General features: G+C 40.6%; 1 protein-coding gene across 2 annotated transcripts in view; it reads right to left on the bottom strand.

Annotated features, from left to right (window-relative positions):
- TIAM2 (T-cell lymphoma invasion and metastasis 2) overlaps positions 1 to 14,397 on the bottom strand; it is a 112,326-nt gene that overhangs the window by 51,369 nt on the left and 46,560 nt on the right. For both annotated transcript variants that reach the window (XM_014950658.1, XM_014950659.1), the window contains 4 exons: positions 13,217 to 13,321; positions 12,670 to 12,748; positions 11,641 to 11,733; positions 10,333 to 10,593 (listed from right to left, as the gene is read on the bottom strand). In XM_014950658.1, the coding sequence (XP_014806144.1) occupies positions 10,333 to 10,593; positions 11,641 to 11,733; positions 12,670 to 12,748; positions 13,217 to 13,321 (538 nt within the window). The remainder of the gene's footprint in view (positions 1 to 10,332; positions 10,594 to 11,640; positions 11,734 to 12,669; positions 12,749 to 13,216; positions 13,322 to 14,397) is intronic.

Raw genomic sequence — 14,397 nt, 5'->3', positions numbered from 1 at the left:
AAAGCCAGTCACACAAGATGTGACTGACCCAGGCTGAAACCTGTCTGTTCTCAACAGGGAAGACTGAGGCAGGACAGCAACCAATGACTAGAAAATGACCATGCCTGAGGTGGGCACAAACCCAGTTGCACTTGTGTAACTCAGCAGAGGTTTAAACCTTCTTTAGCTCTCAACATTTAAAAACTGGCATATGAAATGGAAACGCAAGAGCAAGGATTTTAATAAAAGATTCAACTGATGATGGAGAAAAAGAGGATGATGCTAAGCACCTGGTGAATAACAGGCAACAGCTATGTTTAAAGAAGGAATGACAATATTGGGGAAATCTAATGTAGTAAACTACAGATCTGCGACCTACGTAGTAACTTAAGGCTTTCACAATTAATTCATGGAAAGAAAGCTTGAAAATGTGGGCATAAATGGAAAATTATATAAATACAGTATGGGTAAACAGATTGTGTCAAACTAACATCTGCCTGACATCTGCCTTTGATAACAGATTATTTTTTTTTTTGAAGACAAACATAGGATAAATCCAACCTTCTGGAAACTTTTAAAAAAAAAAATGGAAAAAAAGAACCCTTTATACAATCCCAAGGGAAATTATTAGCGAAAATGGAAAGGATAGGAATTAAACCAAGGCAGAGCTGGCTACCAGATAAGATAACAATAGATTGGTCCAAATGAATTTCTAGGCCTGGGAGAGGCAGTGAGGAAGCCCTGACAGTTGTCCATCACCCTGGTCAGTTGCTGACTCCAGCTCAGATGTTCATTATTAACTCCAGTAGTTTCGCTGCTACAAACTGATATTTCTCTTGTTTGTAGTTCTCTGGCACTTGAAAGGGAAATGGGGCTCTCATTTCCTGCCCTCTCTGCTGCAGTTTCTAATCTGCAGTAGTCAGACACTTCAGATATGGCAACAAACACACAGAGCTCCTAGCAGTTATGAATGGCTTGGTCTAATCTGTAAAAGACAGATACCCTGACCTCAGATCAGAGCAATTGACAGCATTTTTAAACACTAGTAATGTCCACTGATTTCAGACAGAAGTTGCAAAGCCACAGTAAAGTGGACATTAACGTATGTCTGAGAATGCTAATATGAATTCTGGGTTGAAAAAATTAGGACCCAAAATTATTAGGAATTAAAGGAGGTCCAGTATATCCACTAGGAAAGAACGTATTCAATATTTTCACTAATTCCCAAATGTTTTAGAAACTGCCAATAAAACGCAACCCAGCCAATCTTCAGCATGTAGGATTCTCCCCATTATGGAGAGTTTCCATAACATGGCTGCATGATTTAGATGGAAATGAGATATTACATTTGGGTAATAAAGTTGAGCCAGGTGTACAGAAAGCTGCATTTTTCATTGTTGTGTGAATTCTCCGGACTGATCAGATAATTATGATAAGCTTGCAGTTCCCACATTCTTCTAGCCAATGTTATTATCAGGAGAAAAGCAAGCTTCCAAGAGAAGATAACAAATATTTCCAAAATCCCTGCTGCAAATATTACTAAAGTCTGAGCCAACTCTCAGAAAGGTACAGAGCCTTGATGGTCTTAATGCCTTCAGAGTTACTGAAAAACAGGGAGTGGTAGGTGAAGCATTCCAGCATTGCCTGGAGAAGAGAAATATCAGTGTGGTGAACTCCAAAAATGGTCCCTTGGAGACTAATACTCATGACTTCAGTTAAACGGTTCAGCCTGGCAGGTAGCACGCATGTGCTTATTTCTTTTGGTTCGATACAACTAACTATATTTCAGGTTTTCAACAGTATATTTACTCTTTTGTAATGAAGCTAAAAAAATAGGTATGTAAGCATTTCCTTCTGTACCCTTTTCCTTTCTGAAAGACTTCAAGAAATATCTTTCAAAAAGTAACAGTTGATCCAAAGGAATTTATTGAATGGCTTTCAAGAGACGTTCTCACAATCTCTGTTGAAGAAGGCATCCAAGTTTCACCGGAGAGATATGAAGGGCTCTGGGTTCACTAGTTCAGTTATGAATAGCTCTTATGACTTGCTTATGTGAAGATCAGATCTTTCAGTTCTTTGGCTCATGTTATCCCCTGGGATCAGCATGGAAGAGGCACCCAGCAGTAAGCATCCAGGACAGAGCCCATGCAACCTCTTCATCCCTTAAAATTTCTGTCTAGGTTTCAAAAAACACATTAACTGTGGTCATGAAGGAGAAAGCAAGAAAGTTCTGGGAGGAGAAGACAAACTCCCATGGAAGATTCATTAACTGTTCCACAATGGCCACTAGCACTGGAGAAATGGCTTATAAAAGTGAGGAGAATCTAGAAGGTGAGGTTTGGGGATAAAGCTAGGGAGCTTTAGCAAAGCTGTGATACAACAGGACACTGGAGTTGCTCCATAGTCTGCATCACGAAAGCCCAGGTCTGGAGATGTTTGGAGGAATACAGTTCTTTAACGCCTTCACAGAAAAGCAGGTTTTTTTCCTCTGAACCATCTTTGGCCAGAGAATGATTATAGATTATAAATTTGGTGATAAGTAAGTTGGAAAAAATTCAGAGCACATAGCACAAGAATCGTCCAGCTCAAGTGACATGTGGAGAGCTAGTTTCCACTTAGGAGAAGTGCACTGAAAGGACCTACTTTACCTCAACCTGTTGATCTATTTCCTCTGCATGTCACAGTAGCATATAAGTTACAAATAAATAAATAATTGTTTTGCATTCTTATCACAGTAGCATATAAGTTACAAATAAATAATTGTTTTGCATTCTTGTGCCTTACCAGTACCAGCCTTGACAGATGAAAAATGGCTGCTATAGATTGAGCTTTTACATGAGGAGTTTTTACATTTTTACATCCACATTTGATTTCTAGAGCAAAAATACAGATTGAGCTTTTACATGAGGAGTTTTTACAGCCACATTTGATTTCTAGAGCAAGAATAGTCTCCAGGTAGCTTCTGCATTAAGGAGACAAATGTAAGAGAAGGCAGGTACACAGATGAGAAATATCCATTGGAACACATCACATTTCCACCACTTCAAGCTGAAAGCCAAAGCAATTTGATTCACCTTTCATCTTCACTGAGGTTATCTATGAATCTGGGCAAATGACTGAGGTATGATGGACCCTAAGAGCAGATTCTTAATTTTCAATTAATTTTTCCAGAATTATGGGAGTGTTCATGTCAGCTCAATTCAGTAATTTTAACTCGAATTTATCTAAGTTTTAAACTACTGCACAGTGCCAGTTCAGTTGTTTCCCCACAGCTGGTACTCACAGGCGTTACTACTTAAGCATTCACCCTCCAATGCTGGAATAAATTCAAAACAATTTGCGGGCAGTAACTGTGGTTATTAACCCTATAGTGATTTGCAGCTTTCATGCTGCTTTAACCAACCGTTAAAAAGATAGTGAAATACTAAATCCATTACTAATTCAAAAACCCCTTCCTCTTTTTGCCTAGGAAATTTTCAAGTTCTTCTGGAAGCCTTTGACCTAACTTTGGATACCAGTTAGCTCAAATTCTCATTGCTAAATTAACACAACTTGCATCTATCAATAAAAGCAATTTCAGTTTCTAGAAAACTAAAAATAAGCACGCTAGAGAATGCACCGGATTTTAATAATTCAGAATTTTTTAAATCTCTTGCAAGATATTTTGGCTTTTATCACTTGCTGGTTTCCCGGGCGTTTTGTAACCTATTTTGGGACTGGCTGGAAGGTACATTCTCAACTTATCTTCAAGGCTGTAACAACTGACTCTTTGGTGTAGCTAGAAACTTCATTCAGGAATTCCTTCAAGATGTCAAATCTGGAAAGGAAATTAGCATACAGCTGTCATAACATCAGCCTTCCTAGATAGGGTTCTTAAACAGAATTAATAGATGCCTGTCACTGACAAGACTAATTGTTACCAAATAAGACGTGCAATTACAGGCCAGACATGGAGATTCCATTCACGGGCCCCTCATCCACACGTTTTGGCTTCAGGGAACAAACCAGGAAACATCAGAAGGTGCTCTACATATGCTTCCTGAAGGACAATGCAACCAAGCTGCTTCTTTTTGCAGATCTGATACTCCCTAGACAAAGAGCAACTCATCCTTCTGGCCGGGGTCTGAAATGCTCAAGCAGGACATGTCTCTCTCTTTTGTTCTCATCCTTCAGTGAGGAAAGTGATACTTCTTCTTTAAACACTCCACATTTTCATGTTGAGAAAAAGCCAGCATGTTCATGCAAATATTCTTGTATCGTACAGCTTGCTTAAGACATGTTGGGCCACATGCTGAACAGTGGCTTAGCTCCAGTCAGCCACCTACTTCTGCAAGTGTGTAGGCTGCTTTATGCTCTCTTTTCTTTTTTTTGTTTAAAAAAAAAAATTGCAGAAACATCCATTTTGAAGCTGGAGCAGAGTCCTTTAGATCCCTTGGGAGTTCCTTTGTCAGTTAACAGTTCATGGTGAAGCAAAGTAATTTGCTTCATTTGCTAATTCAGTAATCAATCGGAGATACAAATTAGCAACATAATAGGAAATAGCTGCCTGCTCTTCTGTGGCAATGCCTGATTAGCCCCTGCACATCAATGGTATGTTTTCATAGGGTAATTTAACTTTCTAAACTTTCTCTGTCCAAGTATCTGCCAGTCAGACAACTGCTCAGGCTTTTCAGTTTTAAGCTTAATGGTTCACACCAGCTTCTCAAATTGTTACCTAAATAGGTTCATTTCATAAATGCGTAACGAATGCCTTCTTAGATACAGTCTCACTGGAGGCCGGTGTTAATGGTAGTTAGTGGGTCACCCTTCTATTCCAGTTCAACAACTGGAGTTGTGTGGCTGTGGTACAGAGGAGGAAGACGCAGTAGAGCCCAAGTTGGGTGGCCACCATCCTCTGCAAGTGTCAGCAGAGGCTGCAGCACACTGCTGCCCTTAGGTCTTCCAAGCTAGGGCTGCTGGACACACAGGGGTGCTGTCAGGAGCTCCTCTCTTGGTTTCTGCTGCTACTGTGGGATTGCTTACATAGGATAGCTTTGGCCATTCCCAAAGGTCATTTAGACCAAGGAGAGTTGGAAAGCAAATGGAGCTGGCCCTGCCCAGGTATCAAGTGTACCACCTTAGTGGTACATTTTCTCCCCCATCTCAGATTCGTAAGCACAAACGTAATGAAAACAGAAAGGAAAAGAGGCGGGGCGGGAAGAAGTTACTTCATAGTTTAGCAAGAATTTGTGGCTAGCTTAGACAGTTTGGTCTTATCATTACTCAACCTACCTTACCTCTGTGAAACACAGAACATCTCCTGTTTGATGTGTTTCAAATTACGCCTAAAGGCACTGGTCTAAATGTCAGTGTCTCTGACTTTATCACCATTAATAAATCTCCTTGCTGTCCATATTGTCACTCTACAGAATTCAGTAGGATGGGCAATGCCTACTTATTGTCACTGATCCAGAAGGTGCAGCTCTACAGGGTTTAATGAAGTTTATACTAGGAAAAAACAATTTGGTCCACTGACTTTGCAGGGATTAAATCATCACATCATTTAGCAAAGCAGAACAGAACGCTCTTTCAGTAGAAAAGCACAATGAAGACCATTTAAGGCTGTCCCATTTTATAGCATAAACATTCTCTTAATTTGCAGCACACACATCTAGCAGGAAGCAAACAGGACAGTTTGTCAAGTGCCAGCAAGAGCTCATTAAACCACCACTCTTGGGAAACACTCTGTATTGCAAAACATGCAGTAGGCAACGAGTGTGCTCCTATGGATCCAGCTTCTGAAGAGGCAAATGCTTTCTTTGAATTAGCTTCTACGCTGCTACAGTTCCAGGAGTTGTCAGAGGCCAGACCTAGTCTTTTCCCAGTGATTCACAAGAGCACAGGACAAAGGCACTTGTGTTAACGGATTACAAGTGGCTGGAGAGGGAGCCAACCTACCACGGTTGTCCAAGATTACTGTAAACACACACCTCACCCCTGAGTTTGCTCTGATGGACAGCCACTGCATGTCCTATCACATCTACGTGGCTTCCTGCTGAAGTAAATTGGGTAATGAGTTAAAAAAAAACTAAAACCCCACAGAGTCATCGATCTTCAGGCAGATAAGCAGTCATGCTGCATAGACAACTACAAGTCCACATTAAAATGAGACACTGCTTTTCTAGTGTGCTGCCTCACATCACGCAAAGCTACCGGATATCTCGTATTAGGTCCACCAGGCAAGAGGGAGCGATGCGTGCAGAGCTGCACAACCAACACAGATCGGGGCCCAAATCTAACAGGACTGCGGGTGTCCTCGGGCCTCAGGAAGCTAAGAAGCAATATTCACCTCTTCTGAGCTCAAAACAGTTTCCTGTGAAAGAATAAAAATAAATTTTTTTGATTCCTCACACATGCCCTACAGCACAATGAAGACAATTTCAGCGTCAAAACAGCTGCTAGGCAAACAGGACCTGATTTGGGATGAACTAAAAGATTAATCTTTTTAAGTTAAGTTTCAGTTTTACTTTTGTTTACAAAATGCTTTGAACGTAACATTAAAGCAAATGAAATGCTTTAAAAAATTATAGAACAAGCCGAGCAGTCCAAGCCAGTGCTCCAGGCGCATCCCCCAGCTGCTGGAGGCTACAGACCACCTTAGCTTCACGTCCTCCTGACTTTATCTCTTTTCTTAAGAGAGACACACAGGTCTTTCTGACAGTCAGGTTGGGTTGGGGCTGGGAGAGGATGCAGGGAGTGCTACCTGGAGAGGTGTGGGCAGGGACATGCCTACAGCCACTGGCTGCAGAGCCAACCTCGGCCTCCCTTTTCCTCCCCCAACCCGGTGGTGTCTGGTGAAGCTGAATGGAGCAAAGTTTTCTGGAGAAGCTGTGAGTTGCAATTGCTCTTTACAGAGGCATCTAAACCATCCAGCAAAGTGTACTTGAAACAGAAAGTACCTTGGGACTGAATTCAAACCAATTGTTCTTACGACCACATTTTTAAATAGAATTTAGTCATACCAGAATTAAACTGATGTGCTTTGCTTCTGTGTGTGCTTACCAAGATTAAAATCAGAAGCGGCTCATGTCTTGGGAAACAGAAGAGCCACTTCCCACATGAAGGTTCAAACCACTGACCCTTCTCCTGAAACAGTTACATTTTGCAAAGATATCTCAACGTTTAGCAGATCAGGAGCTGAAATGTCATTGTTCCTCTCCAGCACACATCCCAGCCACTTGTCAAACAGCACCAAGCCTGACTCTCTCTCTGACTCTAGCCATGCTTTATGCAACCTGAAATAGCTTTATCAGGAGCGACTCAAACCAGCACGTCCCAGACATCGCTGCTGCCCAGGGATCAGGGCAAGGGGTGAGTAAGCAGAGGGTAAAACCCCATTCTCCAAAATGGCTAGAGAGGTGCTCTGTGGGAAGGTTGGCTGAAAGAGAGCTTGCCACCTCTGACAGTAACTCTCCTTGCAGCCAGCTCTCCCTGGCACCTGCCTGCTCCCCACTCCTCCTCCTCCTCCCACTTACCTGGCTCTGGCCCTTCTCAGACCTCTTCACCCTCTGGTTCAACTCACTGAGTTTGCAGGGGGGAGGAAAAAAGATGGTTTTCTCCTTAATCAGCTTCATCAAGGGCTTCAGCAAGTGCTGCTGCCAGCACAGGGGTGGGACAAATGCTATGGGGCTGGAAGGGAGGGCTAAGATGGTGCAGGGGAGGAGGAGGAGCAAGCCTTTCCCTTGTCAACAGCACCCAAGCTTTCTTCTCTGCATCTAGAAAGATGGGCCAGACAGGGACTCAGACTCCCCACAGAAGGTAAGTGCCCTACCCCAAAGATGAGGAGGGCAACAAGGAGCGAAGGAACACTATGTCCATCTATATTTTTTTCATTTTCCATTTTTTTTAATCGCTTCTTAAACTCTCTAACCCTCCCAGATGACAGTGTTTCTTCATAGAAACTTGTTAAAGGATATCCAAACTTCCCCCACTTTTTTCTTTTTTTTTTTTTTTTTTTTTTTCCTTTTAATCATAGAGATCTGTTTACAAATTAGGGTATATTTCAACAGTGTCAGCTAACCAGAAATGACAGCTTTTTTGGCAAAAACCCACTTGCTGGGGGAAAAAAATAAATTGCCCAACTCTGACAGCAACTCACATACTGCAATGGGTTTTCACACCTACTAATGCCTTCTACCTCCTGCCTCAGCACTCTATAGATATATCCTTAACCCACACGAGGTTGCCCTAAATACACAGTTTTCATTTATCATGCCTTCTCTGTTGCTTATTCCTCAAATATCCATGCCATCTGAAAATGAGGTATTTTTTTCCTCCACAGTTGTAAGAATTCCAGTACAATTTCCTCATTTTTTTAATTCTACACAAATATTTGTTTCATTTCCTTAGCACTGGAGCTTGGAGCAAATTTAACTGCTCTGTTATTTGGTTTTTCACATTTATGAGTGCATTTTTTAAAAGTATTTCATCTCGTTTCTTTTCCAGGATAAGCTTATTACTAGCCAAGCAGCTAAGCAGCAAGCACATAGCGTTGCCATGTGGGAGATCAAATGATACGACCACAGCAGGTCCAAAATACAGCTACCAAGATACAGCAACCTCTTGGAGAAAATGAAGTCACTGTCACAGAAAATTCCCTGGGAACGATTTTTGGGAGTGGCAGGGTTAGTGGCTTTGGAGAAAGCCAATCACTTCCCTTCTGTACTGAAAAGGTCGCCAAAGTTTGCCACGAGGTATAATTGGGTATCCTCACCACAGCAGAATACATAGAAAAAGGCATTCATCAGAGTTATGCTAAGCAGCTACAAAACTGTGAGCAAATGTGGACAAACTGTTACCACCCAAGTTATATGAAGCCAGTGATTTAAAAGTAAATTCTGTTTTGCTCTTGCCTGGTGGTTGGCACCAAGGACCAGGCAGGGTTCTACTGCCTGACTCAGTGCATTTTCCATGCACTTTGTTAATTTTAGCTCATTAATCCCCATAGTGCTCTAGAAAGACAAATAGAGTTAGTTAATTATTTTAAAGAGGGAGGCAACAGCAGAAACATTAAGCTTTTTAACTCCAGGTATGTACCTGGAGCCGAATTGTGCTTGATTTTTGAAAGAGTCCCCTTCCACTGGCACTAACTGACTTTCAAAGGCGCTGCCTTGGAAGAACAGGCTCAACATGGACAAACAAATGTCAGAAATTATTTTTGAGAACTGTGGCCTTAAGAGTGACTCACTCAACTCTACCAAAGGAAACAGAACAGTATTAAACACTGGATGTGAATTTAAGAATCTCTGGCCTCCAAAATGCCTGCTTGGAACATTAAATACCCCCTCTTCTTATCTAAAATCTTACTCAGTTCTTGAGGGAGTAATGGGACATAGAACAGTTAAACCCTTTATGATTATCTCTTAATTCAAAGTAATGCAGTTTCCTTCTGTTTCCATTTGAACCCGATCAGGTGACCAGACACTAAGCGCTGAATTCAATAAACATGGAAGTCCTGCCCCCAAAGCTTAATTTAGAACTATTTGTTCCCTTTCAGAATAAAGTAAATCTTCCTTAGATGCTTTTAAGCAGAAAAGCAAATATACTATGTCTCTTTATCCACTAGTGCTTAGAGTATAATACATACTCCAGTAATTTCCTATTATAATGGAATATTTGCACAGGTTGCAAATTTATCCCGGAGGAATGAGGAATCTAGTGAATGGACACATACATTTATTATTCTGAATACTCGAGGTAATGCTGGCCTATGATATCAAGCCAACAAGCTGAATGATAGGCCTGGTATAATTATGTAATTAATTAGCTCTATCATAATTTTTGGTTTATGACACTAACTTTTATGTGCCACTAGTCAACTTAATGGCATTTTAAATTGAAATAAGGCCCCTGAGAGAGATGCTACTTACTGTATCACATAATCTTATATTCAGGTTTCTTTTAATTTCAAAAGATGACCCAATAAAATTGCTTTATAATTAAATCCATTCTAACAACTTCTCCTCTGCGATTCTTTTTCTTCTCCCATTTTTAATTACGAAAAAAAATCCAATCAGAAAACACTTGCCATCATAATTATATACAAAAATCAGTGATCTCTTTTTGTACCTCTTGCTGCTCTCCTCACACAGCAGTGCACCCTGCCTAGATTTCCTGCAGAATTTTACTAGCATCCTCCAGAGGTGGAGCAAGGAAACTGCATCTTTTACACTCAACAAACTCAATTTAAATTTGCTTTTATCTTCTTGGAAAAATAGTCATGGTGTGGGAAGGGAGGGGAGCAAATTTTGGGTTTTAAAAAACAGCAATACTGGAAATGAGGTAAAAGTAATGGAATTATTGTCAACCTCTTACCATTTGCTGTGTTCTTTTTGAAGTTATCTAGAAACTCTTCCAGGAGCTGTGACTGGTTTGGAGGAGGCAACAAAGTCTTTGGGTCCCTGGAAATGTCGCCGTCTGACCAGGATGCACATAAGGGTTGCTGGGTGCCGTAAGGGTTCATTCTCAGAGAGAGCATTACACTCCTCTCCGAAAACAGTAACTCCATCTTCCTGAGATCAAGATCAGACACAGCCTCCCCATTTATACTTTGGATTTCATTGCCTACTCGGAGCCCTGGGAATATGTGAAAAGAAAGGAGGAGGGAAAAAAGGAACATAAAATTTAAATGGTCAAAAATCAAACCTTATGGTGATTCACTTTTTATTTTGGGGGGGTTAATTCAAATAACCTAATCCTAACACAATTCCATTAGAATGGATTGGAGATTTGTGCTGTATTTATACAGCTCAACCTCATCCTTACTTTGACACATGTTACACATAGTACAGCAACTGAGTTGTTTCTTTCTAAAGATGCTACAGAATTTGGTGGGTGGTAGGGCAGCACAACTTTCAAGAAGATTAGAATAGAGACACTTCTCCCAACTTGGATGCCACCAGTGCACAGCACCATAACATGTATTTCATCTCCTGGGAAGAACAAGGCACTAGTCGCACAAGTCAAATCATTCATGCAAAACTGGAACAACAGCGGATGGTGTCTTTATCAGCTTTTGTATAAATCTAAACAGTGGCAACCACTGCCTTTCAAGGTCAGCAACAACCAAGCAGTCGTTACCCTCAGGCAACAAATGAAACTCTCCATCTCCATGTTTCTGAGTTTGTCTCTGTTTTTCAGAGAGCAGAACTCACGCAATCTTGCCGTGCCAAGGAAGAGAAGCAGTTTCTGAGCAGCACAGTAAAGAAGGCGCTCACAGAAACATATGCAGAAAAACTATTTTGGGGAGGAAGGCTACTTTTCATTGCCAGAAGAAGTGGGAGTGATGGGTCCTGGAGACTGACCAAACCCATGAGGTTCCCCAGTGTGAGATGAACTCTTCCTCCAGCCAGCTCCACTGTGCAAAAGCACTTGGTCAGATGGCTGAACATAGATTTTGTCTCCAAGGGCAAACAAGAACTCTCCTCGTTATATTGAAAGGATAACTCAGTTACTCTGTGTACATTATCATTCCTAATATCACATACTTTCTACGGTCTTCAGGAAAGAAAACTATGAATAGTAAAAGCCAAGAACTGTTTCAGACAGTACTAAAGCTTCTTCATGTTTTGGGACTTTAAAAGATATTGAAGTACAGTATAAAACATAAATATGATACAATACCTTCCTTGTATGCCAGTCCATCAGGGAGAACATCACTTACAAATATACGGGTGAGATGCTGATTTTCATCAACTTGTGCTGTGACAGCAAAGCCTGAAGCAAAAGAGTTTTAAATCAAATAAACTTTCTCAGAAACATTTCCCTTTTATTTTGTGTTATTTAGTAGACTCTACACAACCAGAGAGAGGACAATTCTCATGAGAACATGCCCACAGAGCATAGAGAAATTATCACATTGTTTCTCAGCCATTGTAAGGCCTGTTAAAGTTAATAGGACTTTTCAACTTCCCGGAAATTTCATGCTGTGCCATGAAAAAAAACAAATTCTATTTTAAAAAAAATATTTTCTACCTCAGTCCCTTAAGGCATTTCAATAACACAGCTCATTTTAAGAGCATATGGTAAGAGTTCCGCAGTGTGTCCCTCAGACATAGAGGTATCTTAAACAGATCCAAAATCTGGAAACCCAAACTATAAAGCAGCAAAACCATACAGACCACTGAGTGAGACAGCCCAGAAAGGAGTAATTTATAACAAACAGACTTGCAGCTAAAGAACAGCACAGAACTACTTTACAAAGGTATCTTTGCAAGATATACAATTATTCCCAGGCATAATCGCCTCCCACGGATAAAAAGCCTGTCAGAATTTGTACCAAAGGACACTCGGTTGATGTTGTGCCAACAGAGTATCCCCCTACCAAAAAAGAAAAGGGCAGACCTTGACCATGGCCTGACTGAGACCAATTGTGTAAATCCTGGCAAAGGACATTTGTCTTCTGACAATTCCATGCTTGCTTTATTTGGCCAGCACGGCAGAATTAGAAAGTAGACCCTTCCCAAACATAAGAAACGTGCTTGCCCAGTGCAAAACAAACAGTTTGGGTCTTTGCTATAACGCCTCAAGTCCCCTGCAGACTCAGACTTCGAGCTATCAAGGATTGCTCTATCTGCTCTCAGAGACAGAAAAGTCCTGAAGAGACAAAGTGAGGAATGAGAAGAATAAAAAGAAAAATCCCTGAGAGCTTACCAAAATCACTTATGTTTTCAGTCTTTGTAAGATGAACGTGGTAAACACTTAATGGACAAATTTCTATTTCATCATACACCTGTTGAAAAAAAACAATAACAGAAGTCATCAAATTATGAAGTTGCAAGCATCAACACCCAAAGGTACAGCATGAGAAACAGGCAGAGTATTCTTCACATCAGTAAAGAGTCAAAACTTGCTGTCTTTACACAGATAACTGTGTTACTGTGCAAGCATCACCAGCATCAGGGGGACTAAATGCAGAGTAGCTGAAGATAGAAAATCCAGCCTGGAATAGAGACTGACACTTCTCTTTTGTACCAGAAGCCCCACTTAAATCTTCAAACAGTTCTTTAAGAGAGTGTTTGCAGTGTCTAGCCACTCAAACGTCTGCATAGGCATGGACCGTGTGAATGAGGATGGCAGAATGCAAGCCAGGAACAGCTTTAAAAATTTATTTTAGATCTAAATCACACATATTGGTAGGTGATAATTCAACTGTAGCTACAGACATCACAGAGCTTTATCTAAAAGGAGTCACACTTTCCTGGTCTACTATGTATTCGTATGGTTCAGGAGCACAATACTCAGTATTTTCATCTACAAGTCTTCTGAGTTGTAGCCCGTAGTGTCTTGGCTCCAGCTGTTTCATCTAAGGAATAAAGAGAATGGGGTTTGGAATTTGTTGTTTATTTAGAGGATCCCAACAGACAAAGAAGTGACACACACACACAAAAAGCTCTTTAGAAATCATGCAAAAGCAATCCTCAACAAGTCATTTTCTAACTATTTTTGTGGCACAAACAAAACTAGCTGCATTGCTTAGAAGATAAGGTTCAAGCGTGATTTCCATTTTCCCTTGTGATCCTCCCAATTTCTTTCATAAACACTATGTCTTGGCTATTAGATTAACTGAGCACTGCTATATGTTTCCAAAGATATCACAACTGTTTTCTGTCCTTTTAAACTTACACTCACAACCATCTTTTTCTGTGACTGTTTTTAATGACTTAATTCTGCTCAGCATCTTTTTCTTCCGATGTAGAAAATACATATGCATGTATGGGCTGTTAGGAGAGGGGAGGGGATGGGAAGCAGGTTCCCTAAGGGTTTGCCTTTATTAGATTTTATTTTTATTGCTGGGTTTCATCTACGATCAGAGAGTTTCACCTATTTTTTTTCACCACGTGAGGTCAAAGCAAAAATCCTGTCTCAACAGGAAGTCAAAGGGAAATAGGAATATTCCCAAAGGATATTAGCCTGAAAGTGTCAAGCCCCTGATGGGAGTCTCTCTGTAAATCAGGATGCTGGTGAGACTGCTACACAAAACATTTCATTTTAGCATATTAATACAACAACATTTCTAAAAGAGGAGGAAGCAACATTTCTAAAGAGTTCTAAATGACTGCATCCCTGAGGGTTATTTAACCTCTTTAACGCATCTCTGCAGCTTACAAAATCTAAACCTACTGAGTAACTAGTAATTACCTTAACGTTTTATTATGTGTAACAGTTTACGAGTTGCATGTGTTCTGTATCCTGAACAATTGTATTCAAATGCACATTTTTTTTCCTATATGTGCTATCCAAAAGCCTCAGATGGAAAACAGAAATGAGAAAAGTATAAACCCCATAAAGCATGAGTGAAGGGGAAAAAAACCACAGTAACCCCTTTGAACTTTATCCTTATACACATAACATTCAAACATGTTCTGTTAAGAAGAAAGA

Source organism: Calidris pugnax, unplaced genomic scaffold (genome assembly GCF_001431845.1).
Source record: "Calidris pugnax isolate Ruff unplaced genomic scaffold, ASM143184v1 scaffold24, whole genome shotgun sequence".
In the NCBI taxonomy this organism is placed as follows: Eukaryota; Metazoa; Chordata; class Aves; order Charadriiformes; family Scolopacidae; genus Calidris; species Calidris pugnax.
This window is presented reverse-complemented; position numbering and strand designations above follow the sequence as displayed.